The sequence below is a fragment of the Lissotriton vulgaris genome, chromosome 2_2 (assembly GCF_964263255.1).
Source record: "Lissotriton vulgaris chromosome 2_2, aLisVul1.2, whole genome shotgun sequence".
Lineage (NCBI taxonomy): Eukaryota > Metazoa > Chordata > Amphibia > Caudata > Salamandridae > Lissotriton > Lissotriton vulgaris.
Window position 1 is genome coordinate 63,580,825 of NC_141688.1, and position 23,674 is coordinate 63,604,498.

A 23,674-nucleotide genomic window follows, 5' to 3' on the forward strand; every position below is an offset into this window, starting at 1 on the left:
CCCAGGTAAAAAACACAAGTTGTTATTTTCTGTTAAAACGGAAATTCCACCCGAAATAAACAGACAGTTAGACAGCAGTATAATTTTTGACGGGGCAAATACAGTTTTCTCAATAGCAATTCGGCAGCTGTCGAAAAACCTCCATGCCAGCAACCGATTCCAGAAGAAATCATGTTAAGTGGTACAGTGAAATTCCCTCTGAGGACACAAAAATATCAAAATCATAAATCAGCAGCTAAGGCGTACATTAGAGCTCCAGATGCAGGACACACCACACCAGGGATGTAAAATACCAACAAACACACTATCTGCAAAAATGACCAAATGAGTCACATAAACAACAAACCAGATATACAATTATAAACCTCTATTCCCAGGCACAACATTCACCATACTAGGCACATCAATACCTAATCTAGTCATAATGACAATCACCCAGGCAGGCACTTACTTCAATTACAAAAAACAGAGCCACATGCAAAGAGCTGGGGTAAAGATTCTACAGCAAAGCCAAACCCCAACAGCGTAGGCATGTGCCAGCATCATCCTAGACGCAAACGATAATTTGCCAAAGCACAAGCCACAACCAGTCCAGCTGTAAACCACCAAAAAGCCTTGCTATCATCCACACACAAAAACTGCAAGTGAGTGTACAAACACTAACTCACATAAGACAATTTATTTTTACGTAAATAACTTGCTAGGTTGCAAAACGTATCATGCAGTTATAAAAAACATTAACTCCCACACCACCGACCAAGACACAAAAAACTAACAGATAAAAAAAAGGGATCAACTCTTATTACAGTCACAACAAACAGAATATCATACCACCAGCGTAGGTGAACATTGTACAGCTGAGGACAAAAATCTCCAGTATAAATATATACCACCAAAAGCCCAGACATGAACCAGTACCAAAGGCCAAGGTACAAAAATGTATAATAAATATATCCCCTGAGGAACAAAAACACCTGCTCATCTGAAACACAGAACAATTTAGGGTGAGCAATTAACCAAATGATGTAGAAAAACAAATAATCTCAGAACTACAACACAGGTGCAACACGGCAGTCCAAGTGAAAGAGGCAGAAATTGTGCAAAGAATGCTAACCCTCTCAGATAACCCATCGATCATGGATCGAAACTAAAAACAGTTGGCGAAAAAAATGTATGAGGCAACAGGGACGACACCTGAATCACCAAAGCCCATTGACAGAGGCAAAACACCACGCATCATGTAAAAAAGGCACCGTAGTGATTGGATGCCCCCAGGCTGGAAGCAAACAGTAAACCTAGATGCACGCTCTATTTCAAACGCAAGCAGTAAATGCTTGCACAAATCATCAAATTAGGTGCAACCCCCACAGGTGACGATACACGCGGTGAAAGTGAGCAGACATTGTCGTCCACCTCGGCTTCACGATGGCGAGGGGGGGGGGGGGGGGGGGGGGTCCGTGCTGTACTTCCGGTCGGTCAGTGATTCGAAGGCAGATAGTGAAGAGGATCTGTCAAATGTTGACCGAGAGACGCCGAGGGAGAGGCACTGCGGGGGACATGAAGGCCGTGGCCTTCGCCAAAACCTCTACACACCGCTTGGGACAGCGACTTGTATTTCTAAACGCATATATGGTCACTCTTTGCCCTCAAAAAACTGGGGAAAGTGGGGTATGGGGAACTGTGCGGAGGGTGTTCGGAATAAAAAAAGCGAGAGATGGAAGCATTGCGCGCAGGAACGACAGGCGGGAGACTCCTTGAGCGCGGAATGAACGAGAGAAACAGAGAGAGGGACATTTAGAGACAGGTGGGGAGCCCTGGGTACAAAATGGGGAGGCGATAGGAGAAATGTACAAAACTGAGAAATAGAGGGGCTGAGAGGCGACTTTATTTCGCACGAAGAGCCCCCAATCCTGACTAGTGAGAGAAGAACTGTGTCCAGGATGGAGGGAAAGAGCCATGCGTCTAAAATGGAATGGAGAAGGGGGTCTCTGCGTCTAAAATGCAGAGGGCAACCCTGCGTTTGGGTGAGAGAGAGTAAACCGTTCTGTGAACAGGATGTCGAAAGGAGCCCTGAGAGGGAGCGTGTTAATGAGAGAGGGGAGAGGGGGGCCTGTATCCTGTGTGAGGAGAAAGAGCATTCATGTGTTCAAGATGGGGGGGGGGAGGGGGAGGGGCTCGAAAGGTGCAGATTAGCGACGGGAGCAGTCTGACTGTGATGCAAAAATGCAGCTTCCGCGTTTAGGGCCGAGGCACAAGGATGGAAAGGAGCGGAGGACCTAGAAATCAGAAGTGTCAGGTGATCCGGGACTCCAGGATAGCAACAGAGGAACGAGTCTGTAGCCAATAGCAAGAGAGAGAGCGCGGCAGTGTCCGAGCTCCGGAAGAGGAACGCCATGCCCTGGAGGGGAAACGAACCCTGGATCCGGGACGGAGGGAGAGAAGGGCCCGGGACGGAGGGAGAGAAGGGCCCGGGACGGAGGGAGAGAAGGGCCCAGGACGGAGGGAGAGAGGGGCCCGGGACGGAGGGAGAGAAGGGCCCGGGACGGAGGAAGGGCCCAGGACGGAGGGAGAGAAGGGCCCAGGGCGGGGAGGGAAGCCATCTATCAAAGATGATGAGGGCGAGGGGCCCTGCATCCTGAATGGGGGGGGGGGGGGGGGAGCCTGTGTCTAATCGAAAGAGAGATGCCCCATGCGTTATAGAGGGTGGAGCCCAATACCCCACGTGGAAACGGGAGCCCGGGCGGAGAGAGAGAAGCAGACTGGCCCTGCTGGAGGTCACGGAGCCGTGTTTCTAAAACAGAATGGGAGGGAGAGCGCGAAATCGTACATCCAGCGAGGAGAGCGAGTAGGCCAGGTGGTCACAAGAGAGACCGAGCCCTTGTCAGGAGGGGGCCCTCGTGCCAAGGCGAGAGGGCGAAGCCACATGTCCAACGAAGAGCGTAAAAGGGCCGGAATCCTTGTAGAGAGAGGGGTCCGCGTGCTCGAAGCGGAATGTGACGTCACACGTTCACGAGCAAGAGAGGTGCTGGCTGGGGAGAGAGTCCGGAGGGAAAAGAAGGCGCCCCTGTGTTCGGGGAGCAGCAGCGCTGCGTGGGAGAACATCCACCATGCGTTCCAGGATGAAAGGAGCGCTTCAGGGTGGAGGGAGAGAAGACACCTGCATAAGATCAAGAGCGGAGCCCCGTCCGTTAGAGCAGAGGACTCCCCGAGTCCAGGACGTAGGTAACAACCATCACCTCGGTGGCAGAGAGGAGTCACGTGATCCGTGCAAAGCGAGAAGGCATTGCGCCATCAACGGAGAGAGGGGAGTAGCATGTGTCCTGTGTAGAGCACAGAGCCGTGTATCCTGGAGAGAGAGAAGAGTGCTGTCTTGCATGAAGACAGAAGAACCGTGTATCCTGGATTTAGACAGAAAAATCGCGTGTTCCCTGATGGCAAAAGAGTACGCGTGCGTCCTAGAGAGACGGAGAGAGCGACCCACTGAGTTATGTGTGTGTTAGAGTGGATGGAGAGGGGACTGGAGTGGCCAGGATGGATGAAACAGAGTCCTATGTCATTGCCTTAAGATGAGAACGATGGGGCCCCTGGCTCCAGAGTGGAGAAAAATGGGGCCCCTGGCTCCACCATGGAGAAAGATGGGGCCCCTGGCTCCGTCGTGGAGAAAGATGGGGCCCCTGGCTCCGTCGTGGAGAGAGCAGGAGAGGTAGTAGCCGGTGTTCAGGTTGGAGAAAGCGAGGCCTGTTATCCGGATGGAAAAGAAGAGCAATGCCTTGGATGGAAAAGAGGAGAGGGGGCAGTGATTCCTGGACGGAGAGAGAGACAGGGCCAGGGGCTGTGTCCGGTGGGGAGTTTTCCAGGATGGGGAGAGAGACGACTCCTTGTTTTAAATGGAGAGGACGTGACCTTTGTCCTCAGTGGAGAAACAGGGTCCGGTGCTTTCGATGCGAAGATAGGCGTTGGTGTCCTGATGGAGGGCGTGCCCCGGGTCCAGGGTGCAGAGGTGGCCCAGGGCCCTGGATGCAGAGCCCATTAACAGGTCCTCGATAAAGAGAAGCTCGTAAACGGGATAGAAGGAGGGCTATCGAGAGACCTGGGCAGAGAGAGGAGGCCCCCTTCTTGGGGCTCGCGTCCTGGATGGACAGAGTGGTCCTTGCCCAGAATGGACAGCAGTGCCGGGGGCATGGGTGGATAGAGGAACGAGTGACCTGGATGGAATGAGGGGCCGTGGCCTGGATGGAATGAGGGGCTGGGGCCGTGGCCTGGACAGGGAGGGGCCGTGGCCTGGACAACGAGAGTGCCGTGGCCTGGACAGAGAGAGGGCCGTGTCCTGGATGGAGAGAGGACCGTGACCTGGACAGCGAGGGGGCCGTGTCCTGGATGGAGAGAGGACCGTGACCTGGACGGAGAGAGGACCATGACCTGGATGGAGAGAGGGAGAGAGGGACCGAGGCCTGGATGGAGAGAGGGACCGAGGCCTGGATGGAGAGAGGGCCGTGTCCTGATGGAGGCGGGTACTCCTGCGCTCTCTTCACCGGTGGGAGGGAGCTACCCTTCAAACCATCCCCGCCGCGGGCTCTGGGGGCTGTGGACAGCTTGTGTTTCCACACTGAGCTCAGGGGTCACCTCAGAATCTCTTCAACGCCTTCATTTTCCTCCCGCTAAGACAATCTAATAATAACACCGCACATTTTCTTGGTTCACAAGATGTGAAAGGGGCTGGTGGGTGGATGAGGAGACCAAAGGGTGTGCACTGATTGGGTCTCCAGGAAGAAGCTGTGGTGTTTTGTCCGTGCAGTCATCCAATCACATGGACATAGGACTGTGCAATTCTACGATCCCTAGGACGGAGGGTTGTGCAATGACAATCCCTGGCCCATTGGTCTGTGCAATGATACGACCCCTAAGATGGAGTTCCGTGCAATGATATGACCCCCTAGAGCGGTGAGTCGTGCAATGATGCGACCCCTAGGACTGAGGGGCATGCAATGATGCGACTCCAAGGCCTGAGGGCCCTGCAATAATGCGACCCCTAGAATGGAGGGCCGTGCAATTATACAACCCCTGGACGGAGGGCCGTACAATGATACGACCCCTAGGACGGAGGCTCATGCAACGATAACACCCCTAGAATGGAAGGCCGTGCAATGATACAACCCCTCGGACGGAGGGCCGTACAATGATACGACCCCTAGGACGGAGGGCCGTGCAACGATACAACCCCTAGAATGGAGGGCCGTGCAACGATATGACCCCTAGGACGGAGGGCTGTGCAATGATACGACCCCTAGGACGGAGGGCCGTGCAACGATACAACCCCTATAATGGAAGACCGTGAAACGATACAACCCCTAGAATGGAGGGCCGTGCAATGATACGACCCCTAGGACGGAGGGCTGTGCAATGATACAACCCCTAGGCCTGAGGGCCGTGCAATGATGAGACCCCTAGAATGGAGGGCCGTGCAATGATACAACCCCACGGACGGAGGGCCGTACAATGATACGACCCCTAGGACAGAGGCTCATCAACGATACAACCACTAGAACGGAGGGCCGTGCAATGATACGAACCCTCGGACGGAGGGCTGTACAATGATACGACCCCTAGGACGGAGGGCCGTGCAACGATACGACCCCTAGAATGGAGGGCCATGCAGTGATACGACCCCTCGGACGGAGGGCCGTACAATGATACGACTCCTAGGACGGAGGGCTGTGCAACGATACAACCCCTAGAATGGAGGCCCATGCAACGATACAACCCCTAGAATGGAGGGCCGTGCAACGATACGACCCCTAGGACGGAGGGCCGTGCAATAATGCGACCCCTAGAATGGAGGGCCGTGCAATAATGCGACCCCTAGGACGGAGGCTCGTCAACAATACAACCCCTAGAATGGAGGGCCGTGCAATGATACGACCCCTCGGACTGAGGGTCATACGATGATACGACCCCTAGGACGGAGGGACGTGCAACGATACAACCTCTAGCATGGAGGGCCCTGCAACGATACAACCCCTAGAATGGAGGGCCGTGAAATGATATGACCCCTAGGACGGAGGGTCCGAAATGAAAATCCCTAGGACGGAGGGCCCCGCAATGATGACCCTTAGGATGGAGGGCCGTGCAATAATACGGTCTGTAGAATGGAGGACTGTGTGAATTTAAAACCCCTAGGATGGAGGGCAGTGCAACAATACAACCCCTAGAATGGAGGGCCGTGCAATGATACAACCCCTAGAATGGAGGGCTGTGCAATGATATGACCCCTAGGACGGAGGGCCCCCAATGATGACCCTTAGGATGGAGGGCCGTGCAATAATACGGTCTGTAGAATGGAGGACTGCGTGAATTTAAAACCCCTAGGATGGAGGGCAGTGAAATGATAACCCCTAGGAGAGAGGGCTGTGCAATGATACGATCTCTAGGAAGCAGGGCCGTGCAATGATACGATCCCTAGGACGGAGGGCCGTGTAATGATACGATCCCTAGGACGGAGGAGTGTGCAATTATATGACCCCTAGGATGGAGGGCAGTGCAAGTATTCAGTCCCGAGGATGGAGGGCTGTGCAATAATATGGCCCCTAGGACAGAGGGCCATGCAGTAATACAACCCCTTGGACAGAATACCGTGCAATAATACGGTCCCTAGGACGGAGGGACTTGCAATGATACGATACCTAGGATGGAGGACTGTGTAATGATATGACCCCTAGGACGGAGGGCCGTGCAATGATATGACGCCTAGGACTGAGGGCTGTGCAATGATATAACCCCTATGATGGAGGGTCGTGCAATTATATGACCCCTTAGGACAGAGGGACGGTCCCAACGACAGAGGACCCAGGACGGAGGGCTGTGCAATCATACGACCCCTAGGACGGAGACTTAGATGACTCTGAGCACTACCACCCCCAGGAGGGAGGGCTGTGTTATTTTAATGGGCTGTGCACTGATCCAGTCCTCTGGGTGGATCGAGAGATGTCCACAGATACAATGTACTGGGTAGAGGGATGTGCCCTTGCACAATCTATGTTATAGAGGGATTGGGGCTGATACAACCTCACAGCCACTGGATAAAGGGCTGGGCACTGGTGCAACCCTCAGATGGAGGGCCAGGCGCCGATATGTTTCCAAGGTGGAGGGCTGTGCACGGATCCTATCCTTCGACGAGGGCTGTGCACCGATACAATCACTCGGCAGAGGGCTGTGCACAGATACAATCACTCGGCAGAGGGCTGTGCATGGATGCAGCAATACAATCCCTCTGATGAGGGCTGTGCACCGATGCGACCCCTCTGACGAGGGCTGTGCACAGATACAATCACTCGGCAGAGGGCTGTGCACAGATACAATCACTTGGCTGAGGGCTGTTCACAGATACAATCACTCGGCTGAGGGCTGTGCACCGATGCAACCCCTCGGCTGAGGGCTGTGCATGGATGCAATCCCTCGGCTGAGGGCTGTGCACCGATGCAACCCCTCTGATGAGGGCTGTGCACCAATGCAACCCCTCATCAAAGGGCTGTGCACCAATGCAACCCCTCTGATGAGGGCTGTGCACCGATGCAACCCCTCGGTTGAGGGCTGTGCACCGATGCAACCCCTCGGTTGAGGGCTGTGCACCGATGCAACCCCTCTGATGAGGGCTGTGCACCGATGCAACCCCTCTGATGAGGGCTGTGCACCAATGCAACCCCTCTGATGAGGGCTGTGCACCAATACAACCCCTCTGATGAGGGCTGTGCACCGATGCAACCCCTCTGATGAGGGCTGTGCACCAATACAACCCCTCGGCTGGGGGGTGTGCACCGATGCAACCCCTCATCAAAGGGCTGTGCACCAATGCAACCCCTCTGATGAGGGCTGTGCACCAATACAACCCCTCTAATGAGGGCTGTGCACCGATGCAACCCCTCTGATGAGGGCTGTGCACCAATACAACCCCTCTGATGAGGGCTGTGCACAGATACAATCACTCGGCTGAGGGCTGTGCACCGATGTAACCCCTCTGATGAGGGCTGTGCACCAATACAACCCCTCTGATGAGGGCTGTGCACCGATGCAACCCCTCTGATGAGGGCTGTGCACCAATACAACCCCTCTGATGAGGGCTGTGCACCGATGTAACCCCTCTGATGAGGGCTGTGCACCAATGCAACCCCTCTGATGAAGGCTGTGCACAGATACAATCCCTCGGCTGAGGGCTGTGCTCCAATGCAAACCCTCTGATGAGGGCTGTGCACCAATGCAACCCGTCTGATGAGGGCTGTGCACCAATGCAACCCCTCTGATGAGGGCTGTGCAAGGATGCAATCCCTCGTCTGAGGGCTGTGCTCCAATGCAACCCCTCTGATGAGGGCTGTGCACTGACGCAACCCCTCATCAAAGGGCTGTGCACCAATGCAATCCATCGGCTGAGGGTTGTGCACTGATAGAACTAGTAGAGGGACGGCTGCAAACTGACAGCCTCAATGACAGGAAGGTGGGGAGCATTAATTGCCACAACAACCTGATTGGAGGGCTCTGCTACTAAAACGGTCGGTGCAGTGCCACAATACCCTGGATAGTGAGCTGTATTAGTGTCACGGGCTGTGCACTGACACATCTCCCTATGCAATGAGCTGTGCAATGACAATCCCTAGGTTGACGGCCTGTATTAGTTTAACTGGTTGTGCATTGCACACCTTCCTGTGTAACCAGCTGTGCACACAGTCCACTGGATTGAGGCCTGTATTAGTGTAACGGGGTGTGCAATGACACTCTTCCCTGTGTAACGAGCGGTGCAGTGACACTGCCCCTTGGACGGAAGGCTGCAATAGTTTAACTGGCTGTGCACTCATTGACACACTTCCCTATGTAACGACCTGTGCAAACAATAAAACATCTCCTGGGTGGTGAACGTTGTTAGTGTAACGGGTTGTGCACTGATACACCTGACAGTGTAACGAGCTGTGCTCTCAGTGCCCTGGACGGTGAGCTGTATTAGTGTATTAGGCTGTGCACTGACCCACTTGACTGTGTAATGAGCTGTGCACACAAACCCCTGAAAGGTGAGTTGTATATGTGCACCGACACACCTGGCTGTGTAACAAAGTGTGTATGCAGGCCCCTGGATGGTGAGCTGTGTTTCTATAATAGGCTGTGCAATGACACACCAGCCCGTGCAACGAGCTGTGCACACAGTTCCCTGGATTGTGAGCGGCATTAGTGTTATAGGCTGTGCACTGACTGACACACCCGCCTGTGTAACGAGCTATGCACACAACCCCATGGATTGTGAGCTGTATTCGTGTAATAGGCTGTGCATCGACACAGCTGCCTGTGTAACAAGCTACGCGCACAACCCCATGGATTGTGAGCTGTATTAATGTTCTAGGTTGTGCACACACTACCCCCCCCCCCCCCCCCCCCCGCCTGTGTAACGAGCTGTGCACACAGTTCTCTGGACGGGGAGCTGCATTAGTGTTCTAGGTTGTGCACTGACACACCCGCCTGTGTAACGAGCTATGCACACAACCCCATGGATTGTGAGATGTGTTACTCTAATAGGCTGTGCACTGACACACCTGCCTGCGTTGTGAGCCGTGCACACAACCCCCTGGATGGCGAGCTCTATTAGTGTAATAGGCTGTGCGCTGACACCAGACCTGGCCCGGCTGTGGTCGGACCCTGGATTTTCTTCCTACGGCTCTTAAAGTCTCTCAAGATCCGTCGCTTGGCTCGGAGGCTCTAGTCTCAAACGGGAGGTTGGACCTTGGTGAGAATTGGAGGGGTACAGTTAATCTTTGCCACGCCGCCCCCACCCGCCAAAACATTTTATTCTGGATGCAGTGACTGTCCCCAACCCCTATATTCAAGCCAGGTCGGGAGAAGGGGGGCTTCTTACCTTCATGTCATTCTCCCCCGCTGCCCAGATCCGAGATATTTCGCATCCTCCCAGAAATGCACCTGCAGTGCTGCAGCCCGCGGAGCCCGCCCTCCTCGCGGCCCCCCAGGTTCACCCCGGGACGGTCCCCGGGCAGGTCCGAGGTTCCCACGTTTGAGGCTCCCTCCTCTGCGCAACTTGTGCAGGTCCGAGGCTCCCCTGCCTCCGATCCGGGGTCCCACGGCTCTGCTCCCTGCCGACCTTCCGCCACTCCCAGGAAGAAAAAAACAAAGGCACAAAGCGGGAGGGTGTCTATGGCCACCCGACCGCGGTCTCCCCCAGACCGTGCCAGCGACGGGACCAGCTCCGGTGAGATCCACGCAGCCCGTCCGGAGGGATGAGGCGAGCAGGGGACGGAAGGTGGGCTGCAGGCGGCTGGCGAAACAACAGGGGGAGGAGAGACGGGAGGGAGAAGAGGGAGGAGACGGTGGAAGGAGAGGCGCAGGGAGGTAGAGAGGGAAGGCGGGAGAGAGAGCGGGAGGGAGAGACGGCGAAGGAGAGAGCGCCAAGGATAATATGGAGCGACGGGAAGGGAGCGTCGGGAAGGAAGGCGAGAGGTCAGGGGTGGAGAAGGAGAAGGAGACACTTAAATGGGTAACGACACCGAACCAGGGGAGTAAAAAAACGAACCAGAGACGGAGGAACAGAGACGCCGACGCCGAAGCAGGGAAATGTGAGCGGATATGAGGAGGAAGGGAGACAGGCAAGGGTGGGACAGAAAACAGCAGGGAAAGAGAGCGAAAGAGAGTCACAGAAGAGAGGCAGGCTAGAGAGACAGAAGAAAAGAGGCAAACACGATTCTTGTGTGGAAAAATGAGGACGGCAGTGAAAGAGACGAGGCAGCCAGGGTAATGGAATTGACAGACAGACACCCAGAGAGAAAGAGAGCTATCAGTGGCACACGGGTGATGTGTCTCTGAGTGGCCAAACTGACAGATTTCTAACCCGCCTAAAATGGGGCACGGCCGACTGAAAGGGGGCCTGTGTAAAGCGCCGGGGCTGTTCCAGAGAGGGCATGTGTGTGCACGCGTGTGTGGGAGTAAGAGTGTCAGAGGTACACTGAAGAGGTGGAGGTAAGAGGCCAGAAGCTATGCCTCAAGCCCTCTTCCTACAGTCTCTGAGAAGCCTGTATCCTAATACCGACGTGGACAGCCAATGTAACCGTATCAAGGACAACATAGTAGTAGGGATTATTCAGAGTGCGTCCCTAAAGGGTAGAAACCCCCAGAACAGGGGTTCATGAAGAGCAGCGCCCAACACATGTGGGAAACAGACGGGCCGCCACTTCTTGTCCTCAGTCGGACCAGAGAGCCTACCAGTACGGCGGCAACCATTAGCTCCCAGGTAGGACCTTTCTAAAGGGCCCTCTTGACAGTGGTAACTGCATCCCCAGCTCTCGAGACTGGGTTGGCAGCACATTGAGGAGACAACGCTCCCCGTTAAGCACCCCCCTTTCTTTTCTTTTATATTGTGGGGTCGACTGAATCCTGGACCCACTCCAGAGATGCTCCCCCTTGGCCAGTTATGGTTTAGCCCAATTCACATTCACCTACATAAATGTCTTGCCATCATTCTCTCCCAATGACTTAAGCGAGGAGGCGTGTTGTGGAATGTGACGTGGCTTCATTTATAGCTGGGAACTGTTGGTTGTCCGTTGTTGTTCCATGGAAGCCTGTTCCTTGCCAGGTTTTCAGGAGATTCATCTGAGCTACAGAATCTAAACGGGTGTGGTTTACATATTGGTTATCCTGAAAATCTGTAATGGATCTGTCTCCCATGGATTGCATTTGTGACACCCAGAACCACCAGCTTCAGTCTGCTAACCGAGGAGTCGTGCGTGTGTACATCTGAGATGATGAGCTTCTCAGCCCATGTGCCTCCAGACCTGAGTTCTGGAATTTATTTGAAAGTTAATGATCTGCAGAAATCACAAATCCGGAACTGGCACCATGGTGAGAGGAAAGATGCAAAAAGCCCCATAAAAAGAATGAGGAGGATCGATTCTTCCAGTTGTCGGGAAGTAACCTCTTCCTGACACTTTTTGTTGGGGCAGCCAAACTGGGAAACCAGTGGGTTATGCTAACGAAGGGAGGTCCGAGCCATGTCCAAAATGTACAGATCCATGTCAGATTTTCTGGAAACCTCTATGTAAACTTGTTCCATTTAGATTTACTGTATGAAAACGTATTTTATATGAAACTCTTGAATATCTGGAGTGGATCCAATCCACTGGACCTATGTTGGATACCTCTGCACTAGGCCTGTGCAGTGTACTCTGTTTGCAAAGTTTGTAGAGTTTTCTACTCTCCACAAAGCAGAGTTCCTAAAATGCACAGCTGAGTTTTTTCCTCACTTGCTAATGTTAAGTTGGCGAGCATGAGCGAGGAAAATCCTCTCACTAGGCCACCTACCAGCGAGAATTCTCAACACGGGCATTCGCAGATGTTTGCTACGGCTCACATTGAGAAACCATCCGTTTGCGTTGATGAAGCTGCCTCTTGAGTAGAACATCTACTTGAGCAACAGAAAGAAGCAGCACCCCCTTGCGCTGCGCCCTGTGCCGTTCACGCTGACTTTCCAGCACGGGACAAACACCCAGCGCTAAAAATCGGCATGAATTGCGTGGCCTAACGCACTACTGTTTGCACAGTGGACTTTTTTGGTCCCTTCACGGAGTTTCGCTATGCGAACTCCCTGTACTCCACCCAGGGCTACCCTGCTGGGTTAGAGTCTCCCTGTGGCTTTGAGGTTGGTTCAATCCCAAATAAAGCAGCAAAAAGACAAAACAAGCTTTTTTTCTTTACCCTCCTGAGTGACTTTCTCTAACACTATACAAGGAAATATCACCCTCGATTGGACACTTCGAATGGCCCTCTTTCTTCCCAAATGATGTGTTTACCCTCAGGCTTGCTGCCCGAGTAGCTGACAGGGCTTTATCCTGGGAGTATGGCTACATTAGACTGGAGAAGAAGAGGTCAGTGCTCCTTGTCAACCAGTGCAGCGCTGCAATAAGGCTTGAAAGGTGCTTAAAAATGAAAGATGTGCTACCAGTCTCCTAATGAAGGGAGTCCTGCTGCACCTAGTCAAGAGAGCCGTAATCGACAGCCTGAGATCCCGGTTGAAACCATCAGAGAATAAAGTACAGGAAGCATATCGAAAAGAGATGGAAATCCTGAGTAGAACACTCCAAGACCACTCTTGGCGCCCACGCTCTGGTCATTGAGGGCTCGCATCCAAAGACAAAGTGCTATGGTGCTTAGATCTCAGCAGGGCCTTCCTACTACACAAATACCAGCCTCATGCCCACTGAACGTGGGCATCAGATGCCAGTCACCCTGGTCAGCCATCTGTCTCAGTGCTCCAGTCACTGAGGGCTCGCACTTCATTTATCAAACCCGCACCTCGCTGGTTGGACAGGAACTCATTGGTAGCCCCATTCATAAGTTTACACTTTAGTTTTCCCTGAAAGTTTACTTTTCAAATGTCCCGCTTCTTGTTACTGTTGATCACCTGCATTCACTTTACATTTTCAGGGTTGCATTTCTTACAGTGGGGATTTTCTATATTTTTGGACCTCATCAAGTTAGCTGTCCTCTGTTTTTTTTAATACAATGCATACATGTAGAATGTAAGTGGGAGATTCCTTTGTATCCACAATAGCTTTACATTCATGTTGAGGGGTTGCGGTTCATTCAACTTTCTTCTTTTTTACTATGGCTTTGACTCTATTTTCATGCCAAAAAGGATAGTAGACATAGTATTCACAAGAATTTCAGGAGGAAAAGTTCACATCTTTGTAGATACCTCGTTGTTATTTCTGCTCAAGTGGAGGCTGTTTGGGATTTGTTTTATCCGCAATGAAAAACCAACCTTTTCGACATGACATTTGTCAACCTCTTCCTAAACCTAGACCATACAGCAAATACCCCTGTCATTTAACTTAAAACCGCCGAGGAGGAGAAGCCCATACCATAAACTCCTCTGGGCCTGCCTAGGAGACAGCCCACACACCTGCTATTTGTCCTGGTTGGCAGATAACCAGAAGTTTGTAGAATGCTTCTGCAGCTATTGGAGGTGAACACGCAACATTTTATGTTGGAATTTTTAATCCACATGTCAAGTTTGACAGATTATTTTGCAACTTTGTGTATTTAGGTTCTTTGTTATCTTTACAAATATTTACCTGGACAATTATATTTATTCACACTCTTACAGATGATTGACGTGAGCGTGTGCTGAAACTTTTTGGATGCTGGAACTGCACTTTCTTCACTTTCACAAGTCTGTCACGAAGCTGGAAGACATCTGTCTGCTGTAATTGTGCATAAACACTATAGCAAAGTAAGCAAGTTACACTCACCCCTTGTCTCAGAACTCCCTGGCCACTGCCCATCCTAGTTTTAATCTTGGGATTAACTCCCCCTTGAGCCTGTGGGACTAATAATGAGTCAGACAGAGCAGAATTACCTCCTGAAACTCCAGTGTGCCTGATTCTGAGTTATTAGCTTCCCCCACACCCGTTTTTCCAGGTGTGGGTAAACCTGGCTCAATTTTTCTGGCTGATTTGTCAAATGAATGTGGTCACGCCCCCTAGAATTGCAAAATGGCTTTATAACTAGAAAATGTGGCGATTCACCATTCTATGGCAATTCACCATTCTATTTCTCATAATGTCATGATACTGGTGAAAAAGTACCACCTGGTAACTGTAAAATTTCATGTAATTTTACCATTACCCCTTGACCATAAATTGTATAATCCAGGTCTAAGTAGGGAGTATGTCCTGAGCAACGATATATGCCCGTCCCAAACTAAGAGGTACCCCGGATCATCTGGTAACCAAGCAAGTATTGTATTCACCCCAATGTTCCAGACGAAATATATAAGATTTTACAATGATCTAGTGGCCCTGAACCCTAATCTCTGGTATTAGGAAACCCTAATAGCTAGAAACGCTAGATGAGCATTGCAATGACCAGCTGGTATCAGGAGACAGGCCCGCTTGAGTTAGTCCCGACCATAACTAGATCAGCTTCAGTGACCCTTGGGTCCTATTTTAGTCTAGGGATGCCCTCTCAAAACCAAGCAGTGACCCAGAGCAGCCTGAGTGACACGGGCAAGGCGAGGCGAGGTGCGAACTTCAACTGTACTGGGCAGAAAATGTTGAAAAATAGATTGCAACTTAACTAATGGGGCTTTTCACTGTTTCTCAAAACACAGCTAAAATAAGTCCACAACCCTAGGAGGGGCTGTGCCAGCGTTGCACTATAAAGCCTGCCCCCCTCCCCCCTTACAGTGCCCACCAACCTAAAGTCTACTCAGTTGGCTCTCCTGTTAAAAATGCTTGAGAAACGAAGGATAGCATTGGAGCTATCCATGGTGCTGAAGCTTAGCTAAGCTTATTCTGTTCTATGAGAGGGTGGGTGGTAGGGAGCAAACTGCGACTGCAGATTGAGAACCGGTTACCCTAACATCAAAGTCTGTTATTTATTTGTTATTATACTGCACCCCAACTTATCCTCTTAACACCTTCTGTGAGAGATAGGGGTCGGCGGAATTTGCAAAATTGCCTCTCACAAAATGTCGCGAAACAGCAAAAAAACTCAGCAAAAAAACACGGAATTTCACTTGCTCGCGGAGATTTTGGGGGCGGGGCTTCTTTGCGAGTTCACATGCCTCTCTTGTGTTTATAAAAGGTCAGAGACTGATCAGAGCAGCAGATGAGGAGAAAGAAGCTCCTGGTCACAGGAACTGCACGGTGATTGCGCTCGCGAAAGTCAAGGATGCAAAGGCCTCCATTAAGCATCACAGCTAATTTTCGACAGTAAATATGGGGAGAAAGCACACCTGCCCAGCCTTGACAAAGCTCACAATTTTTTGGGGCTGAATAATGAGTTACTAAATTTGAGCTTAACCCCTTCCATGCGGGGTGTATTTTCCGCGTGTGCTGACTCCGCCTTGCGCGGGCGGAGTCATGACGGAACGGTTCCGTCATCAGCACAGCTCAACCGATGCTGATGACGGAACCGTTCCGTCATCAGCATGGAAGGGGTTAAACTCGGGCACCTGCTTTATTTAGATCTGTAAGTGCTTCTTGTTGAGCTTTAATTTTTGTGACAGGAGCATCGGACCAGAATGACTCTTGCCCTTCATATTTATCCAAGAAGACGCCACCGTTTTGTGCGATACCTCTACTCAACTGGAGTACTTTCTACTGGCTAATCAGTAAGTGCTACCTCGTTGGATAAATGTATAGTGCGTTACTGCTTTTCCCACACTACAGCTGCATAAAGGGCCAGAAGAGTTGTCTCCAGTGACCATGTGTGTGTAACTTTGCCATCGGGCCGGAGGGCGTCGGGGTCCCTTGAGTGAGCTGTCCATCATAGTGGGTAAAGGGCGGGAAGACGGTTGCCACTGCTAGTGTGTGGGGCGGGGCCAAACGGGCGGGCTTCTATGCGAGTTCACATGCCTCTTGTGTTTATAAAAGGTCAGAGACCGATCAGAGCAGCAGATGAGGATAAAGAGGCTCCTGGTCACAGGAACTGCACTGGGATTGCGCTCGTGAAAGTCAAGGATGCAAAGGTCTCCATCAAGCATCACAACTAATTTTCGAGGGTAGATATGGGGAGAAAGCACACCTGCCCAGCCTCGACAAAGCTCACGATTTTTTTGGGCTGTATAATGAGTTACTGAATTTGAGCTTAACCTCTGGCACCTGCTTTATTTATATCTAGACTGTAAGTGCTTCCTGTTGAGCTTTAATTTTTGTGACAGCTAATTTTCGAGGGTAGATATGGGGAGAAAGCACACCTGCCCAGCCTCGACAAAGCTCGATTTTTTTTGCCTGATTAATGAGTTACTGAATCTGAGCCTAAACTCTGGCACCTGCTTTAGTTATATCTGTAAGTGCTTCCTTTTAAGTTTTAATTTTTGTGACAGGTGCATCATGCCAGAAAGAAACCTGCCCTGCATATTATCAACAAAGTTGCTTCCGTTCAGCCGTGGATCGCGGAGGTTTTGACATTTTTGCGTTCTGCGGGGAACGCGAAAATGCCAAAATTTTGCACGTTCCACGAGCGGGACGGAATTTCCCGTCCACCCCTAGTGAGAGAGGCCTTTACCGCTTGACTAATGTGCTCCAGAGAGCCCTTAGTAGGTTAAGCTTGCCGTCTCATACTAAGTACTCAATTTTTTGTAAGTAGTAAACACACGACCCCTCCACCCTCCTTGATGCTGCTAGCTGATTGTTGCTACAACGTTAGCATCTGGAAAATATCCTAGAATGTGAGTTGAGGTATGGGGTTGTTACAGATCGAGAAGGGGGAGCTTTACAGTAGCAGCCGAAACAAGCACAACAGAGCCAGAAACGATAGAGGGATACAAGGCAAATGTAAAGAAAAGGGGATAAGTAAAGTGTAAGATACAGAGGCATAATGAGTGGAGGGAAAAAGAAAAACTGAGGCACAGAAACATAAATGGTGAAGGGAAATACAAATACTTAAGTACACAAGCATAAAGAGTGGAGCGATAAAGACTTAGGCACAGAGGCTTTACAGGTGGATACGTAATAGACAATGCTTAATAGATAATAGATTTGGAATAAAGAAAATCTTAGACACAGAGGCATATGGGGTCAAGACATATAGAAAGGCTTAAAAGGTGGTGGTATAAAGAAAGACTGAGGGACAGAGACAAGCTGTGGTCGGATAAAACACAACTTAAATACAGAGGCATGAAGAGTCGAGGGATAAAGAAAGGCTGAGGTACACTGACAAAAAGGGTGGAGGGGTGTAGAAAGACTGAGGTGATGAAAAAGTGGAGGGATAAAGAAAGATTGAGGCAATGAAAGGGTGGAGCGATAAAGAAAAACTGAGGTACTCTGTCATAAAGGGTGGAGGGGTGGAGAAAGATGGAGGCGATGAAAGGGTGGAGGGATAAAGAAAGACTGAGGCGATGAAAGTGTGTATTGATAAAGAAAGACTGAGATGATGAAAGGGTGGAGGGATAAGAGTCTGTGGCGATAAAAGGGTGGAGGGATTACGGAAGACTGAGGTGATGAAAGGGTGGAGGGATACAGAAAGACTGAGGCAATGAAAGGGTTGAGGGATAAAGAAAGACTGAGGTGGTGAAAAGTGGAGGGATAAAGATGATTTAGGTGATGAAAGGGTGGAGGGTTAAAGAAAGACTGAGGCGATGAAAGGGTGGAGCGATAAAGAAAGACTGTGGTACACTGTCATAAAGGGTGGAGGAGTGGAGAAAGATGGAGGCGATGAAAGGGTGGAGGGGTGAAGAAAGAGGGGGCGATGAAAGGGTGGAGGGATAAAGAAAGACTGAGGCGATGAAAGGGTGGAGCGATAAAGAAAGACTGTGGTACACTGTCATAAAGGGTGGAGGAGTGGAGAAAGATGGAGGCGATGAAAGGGTGGAGGGGTGAAGAAAGAGGGGGCGATGAAAGGGTGGAGGGATAAAGAAAGACTGAGGCGATGAAAGGGTGGAGCGATAAAGAAAGACTGTGGTACACTGTCATAAAGGGTGGAGGGGTGGAGAAAGATGGAGGCGATGAAAGAGTTTGAGGGGTGAAGAAAGATAGGGGCGATAAAAAGGTGGAGGGGTGAAGAAAGACGGAGGCGATGAAAGGGTGGAGGGATAAAGAAAGACTGTGGTGATGAAAGGGTGGAGGGATAAAGAAAGACTTAGGCGATCAAAGTGTGTAGTGATAAAGAAAGACAGATGATGAAAGGGTGGAGGGATAGGAGTCTGTGGCGATAAAAGGGTGGAGAGATAACGGAAGGCTAAGGCGATAAAAGGGTGGAGGGATGAAGAAAGACTGAGGCGATGAAAGGGTGGAGGGATAAAGAAAGACTGAGGCAATGCAAGGGTGGGGGATAAAGAAAGACTAAGGTGATGAAAGGGTGGAGGGATAAAGAAAGACTGTGGCGATGAAAGGGTGGAGGGATAAAGGAAGACAGGTGATGAAAGGGTGGAGGGATGAAGGAAGACTGAGGTGATGAAAGGGTGGAGGGATAAAGACAGACTGTGGCGATGAAAGGGTGGAGGGATAAAGGAAGACTGAGGTGATGATGAAAGGTTGGAGGGATAAAGAATGACTGAGGTGATGAAAGTGGAGGGATAACGAAAGACTGTGGCGATGAAAGGGTGGAGGGCTGAAGAAAGACTCAGGTGAAGAAAGGGTGGAGGGATAAAGAATGACTGAGGTGATGAAAGTGGAGGGATAAAGAAAGACTGTGGCGATGAAAGGGTGGAGGGGTGAAGAAAGACTCAGGTGAAGAAAGGGTGGAGGGATAAAGAATGACTGAGGTGATGAACGGGTGGAGGGATAAAGAAAGACCCAGGCGATGAAAAGGTGGAGGGATAAGAAAGACTGTGGCAATGAGAGGCTGGGTGGATAAAGACAGACTGAGGCGATAGTAGGGTGGAGGGTGAAGAAAGAATGAGGTGATGAAAAGGAGGAGGGATAAATGAAGACTGAGGTGATGACAGGGCGAAGGAATGCTAGGTACGAAGACATAAAGGGCTTAGGGATAAAGTGCTTAAAGGATGGAGGGATAAAGAAATCCAAGGAACAGGTGTAAACTATGGGGAGCTGAGCGCCGTCTGTGGTATGCAGGGTGGAGTGATACAGAACCCCTGGTGCACCGGGGGATAGTCCGGGTGGGTGAAGCGAGGCTAAGCCGTGGAGAGGAGTCTGAGCATGAAGGCACAGAGAGAGAGCGGGGAGCATGTGTAAAGACAGCCCCCGCGTTAGGGGGAGAGCTCAAGTGACCCAGATTCACAGGCAAATTCTAATGAGCTGTTCGTACTGAAATTCCCACGGGGAGCAGGCAATGGGGACAGCAGAGGGGAACCCTCACCTGCCTCCACCCCATGCCGAAGACACCAGCAGCCTTACATGCAGAACCACTGAGTGTCTCTGAAACACGCACAGTCTAGAGACCTACATCACTGCATCCAAGGCCCTGCACCCGCTGCAATACCTACCAATGGAACCCGTCAAGCACTGCAAACACTGTCCTCTGAGACAACGCACCCACATCAATAACTCCCACTGCAGTTACTGACACACCTGAAGTGTACCATCTGCAGCAACTGACACCCACGACCGTGCACCCACTCCAACATCTGCCACTCAAGGAACTACAGTCACTCTAAGAACCATCACTAGGGCCCTTCAACCACTGCAATCACTGCCTTCCAAGACCATGAACACACTTCAATAACTCCTACTGCAATTACTGACACCCCTGAAGTATACCCGCTGCAGCAACTGACACCCACGACCCTGCACCCACTGCAACCTCTGCCACTCAAGGAACTACAGCCACTCAAGGACCTACAGCCACTCAAAGAACCAACATTAGGGCCCTTAAACCACTGCAATCACTGCCTACCAACCAAGACCATGCACGTACATTAGTAACTCCCACTGCAAATACTGACACCCCTGAAGTATACCCGCTGCAGCAACTGACCCCAAGACCCTGCAGCCACTTCAACATCTGCCACTGAAGGGCCTGCAGCCAGTCTATAACCATCACTAGGGCCCTTCAACCACTGCAATCACTGCCTACCAACCAAGACCATGCACGTACATTAGTAACTCCCACTGCAATTACTGACACCCCTGAAGTATACCCACTGCAGCAACTGACACCCACCTCCCTGCACCCACTTCAACACCGGCAAGCCAATGCTGTGCAGTCACTCTAATTCCCATCACTAGTGCCCTTCAACCACTGCAATCACTGCCTTCCAAGAACATGCACCCACATCAATCACTTGCAAATAACAAGGACCCCCTGAAAATAGGATCAAATTCCTGGGTCAGGGTTAAACATGTAATAGTAAGTAAAAAGTTCAGGCAAATTATAACGCAAGGCAATGTATACAGGTAAATGACAAAAGTGGACTGCAAATTCCCAAAAATCATAAATTTTAATACATTTCATAAAAATTGAGTTAAAAAACCATTGTACAGATGTTCAAAGACTGCACATTAAACATATGTCATATTATACAAATCAATACAAAAAACGACGGTTTTCCACATCAATCACTCCCACTGCAGTTACTGACATCCTTGAAGTGTACCCCCATATTTGAATCCTGGAAACATATGTTTCTATTCAAATGGCCATTTTGAACATCTTGCTATTAAACACCTGGTCCTCATGCTCTGTACACTGACTGCATAATTATGGATTTGCCACATTCGTCACATAAACAATAGCTTACTCACTGAAAGCCTTGCACCACGTGTCCTCGTGTAGTGGAAAGCCCTTTGCAAAGGTTGACTGGTTATCTTTCAACCACGTATTGCTGTATTTGGGGCGTTAAATAAACAGTAACAAGGTGACTTGTTTGCCCAGTCTTACCATGACAAAATAATGAAGTAATGCTATCACAAAATGTGTGGCATTCTGCTGCATAATTTGCCTTTTCTTGATGCATAATTTACTCAACTCTGCGGCATAATTTAGTCCTCCCCTACCGTATAATTCCAGTGGCCCTGCCTATCTCTCCCCCTGCTTAGGCAAGAAACTGGCCTCATCTCACAGCAGGAGGGATAGCCTGCACATAACAGCAGGTGAGTTCCAGATTAGCCCTTGGGGTGACTTCAGAGAAGTCTTTGGAGAGTTGTGGACAGTGCAATAGCTGATGATGGTAAGTGTGACGCAGGTGCACGTCATAGAATAGGTGGATGTGAGGACGTGAATAGTCCTGGAGGTAGCTATTCTATGTGGGTACCAACTCTTTGGTGTGCTCTGAAAGGTGGATGAATTGTGTCAGTGTTACTGGGGCAGTTCTGACAGGGGGTGAGTTTTGGGAGCGGCCCGTAAGGTAATTGGGGATGATATGTAGAGCCCTTTGGGTGATCGGGGAAAGTAGATGGTTTTGAGGTGAGTTTGAGGTAAATTGAGGAAGGGTGAATTTTGATGCAATTCTTATGGCAGTCGCGATGAACTGGTATGTTTTAATTTTTTTATTTTTTTTGTTTACGAACTTTTGTATAGCGCTAACCTGACCGGAGGGTATCGGAGCGCTTCACAACAGATACAGAGCAGAACAGAACATATTAAAATAAAGCGAGCAAAAGAGAGCAGAACATATTGCAATAAAGTGAGACAATCCGGATGAGAGTCATAGTAAAGAAGATGTTGAAGAGTTCCGTTACAAGGATTTGTTAGCCCCCAACCAAGAGAGGTTCAATGTCATTTTCAGCACTCCGACTGATCCTATCTAATCGCTGGGGATCAATCGAGGAAAAGGATTTTGAGCTGACTTTTGAATTTAGCAAAGGAGGGAATAGTTCTGATGTGGGGGGGATAGAGTTCCATAGTTTGGGTGCATTTCCGGCAAACGATCTGGCCGCATTTTTTTATTTTCGTGGTTGTTTTTTTGTTTCAGTGCAGTTCCTGGTTACTTTAGAAGGTGGGTGGCTTTCAGGGAACTATTTGAAGTGGCTGGAAAAGGGAAGGAATGTTTTGGGCAATTTCCTAACAGGGGTGAAATGTGGTGGAATCCAATGCAGTCCTCGTGGCAGCTGTGGAAGACGGATGATTTGGGATGCAGTCTATGGCATGGATGCGAGCATGTTCATGTATTGGTCCAGTCCTGGTGGCAGCTGACTGAGGCGGGTGAGTTTCAGTGGAGTGAGTGAGTTGGGGAATTTAGGCGAGCTTTGATGCAATCCGTCGTGCAGTTGGACAGGATGTCTGAAGCTTTGTGTAGTTTGGAATTGCTTGTAGTAAAGAAGCCCGTTTAGTGTTGTCCTGGAGTACCACGAGTGAGTGACTCTCAGTGCATCGCTTAGTTTGGGTTTGGGATGCGGGCGAGTTTCTGTGAAGTGTCTGGAGGAGCCGCAGGAAGGGGAGGGGGTTTCAGTGAAGTCTTTGCGAGAGCCGGTTGATGGGTACCTTTCGGCGCTGTCTTTGACGTAGCTAAGAAGGCGGGTGAGCATTGAGGCAGTCCCTGGGGGAGATAGGGAAGGTGGGCAGCTTGTAATATAGTTAGTGGGACAACCCAGGAGCGTGGTGGGTGCCAGTGCGTTCCTTGAGGCAGCTGGGGGATGCGGAGAAGTGTCCACCCAGCCTTGGAGTGGGGCACCGTGGAAGGGGAAGCGATTCATCGAAGTCCTCGCACCGTTACTGGGATCGCGTCACTTCATATATAAAACAGCCATGAGACGCTTCAGAGCACTGCCTTATCGTCACTCCCTGCTATGCAATTATCTAAAATAAGCATTTCATAATATACATCGTAGTACTAAAATAGGTACCTGCAACTAGTCAGTGAGCGTGGATTCTGCCCTCCCCCATCACTGCTTCCTACACTTACATCATGCCCCCGCTCCGAGGACTGCCCCTTCCCGGGAGTGAGCTGGTCTCCTGCACTCGCGGGGCCTCTCCTCTGTCTGTGCTGACATGGCTTAAGGGTGTCATGGCGCCTGAGGGACGCTAGGTGGAAGCATTGAAGAGCCAATGACATTGAGTCATCATAGCGGAATGCACCGGTGAACACGGGTGGGGGCGCCCCCACCCCAGCACTCCCTCCTCGATAATCCGAGAATACCGAAGTGGGGAGGGGGCAGAGCACCCCTCCACGACAGACAGTGCGGAGCTGAGAGAGGGCTGCAGAGAAATGCTTGGAAATGCAGCTGCCGTCACAGAACAGTAACCAAAGCTAACTGGAGCAGTCACGGAGCACAACATAAACAGGCAAGATTTG

General features: G+C 50.6%; 1 protein-coding gene across 2 annotated transcripts in view; it reads right to left on the reverse strand.

The window, feature by feature from the left end:
* Positions 1–23,674, reverse strand: part of LINGO1 (leucine rich repeat and Ig domain containing 1) — a 922,926-nt gene that overhangs the window by 297,845 nt on the left and 601,407 nt on the right. The window contains exon 1 of one of the 2 annotated variants that reach the window (XM_086959298.1): positions 9,890–10,301. The exons of the other annotated variant lie outside the window; for it this stretch is intronic. Within the exon in view, the coding sequence (XP_086815424.1) occupies positions 9,890–9,895 (6 nt within the window). The 5' untranslated portion in view covers positions 9,896–10,301. Of the gene's footprint in view, positions 1–9,889; positions 10,302–23,674 lie in introns of those variants that run through there. 2 annotated transcript variants of the gene reach the window in all.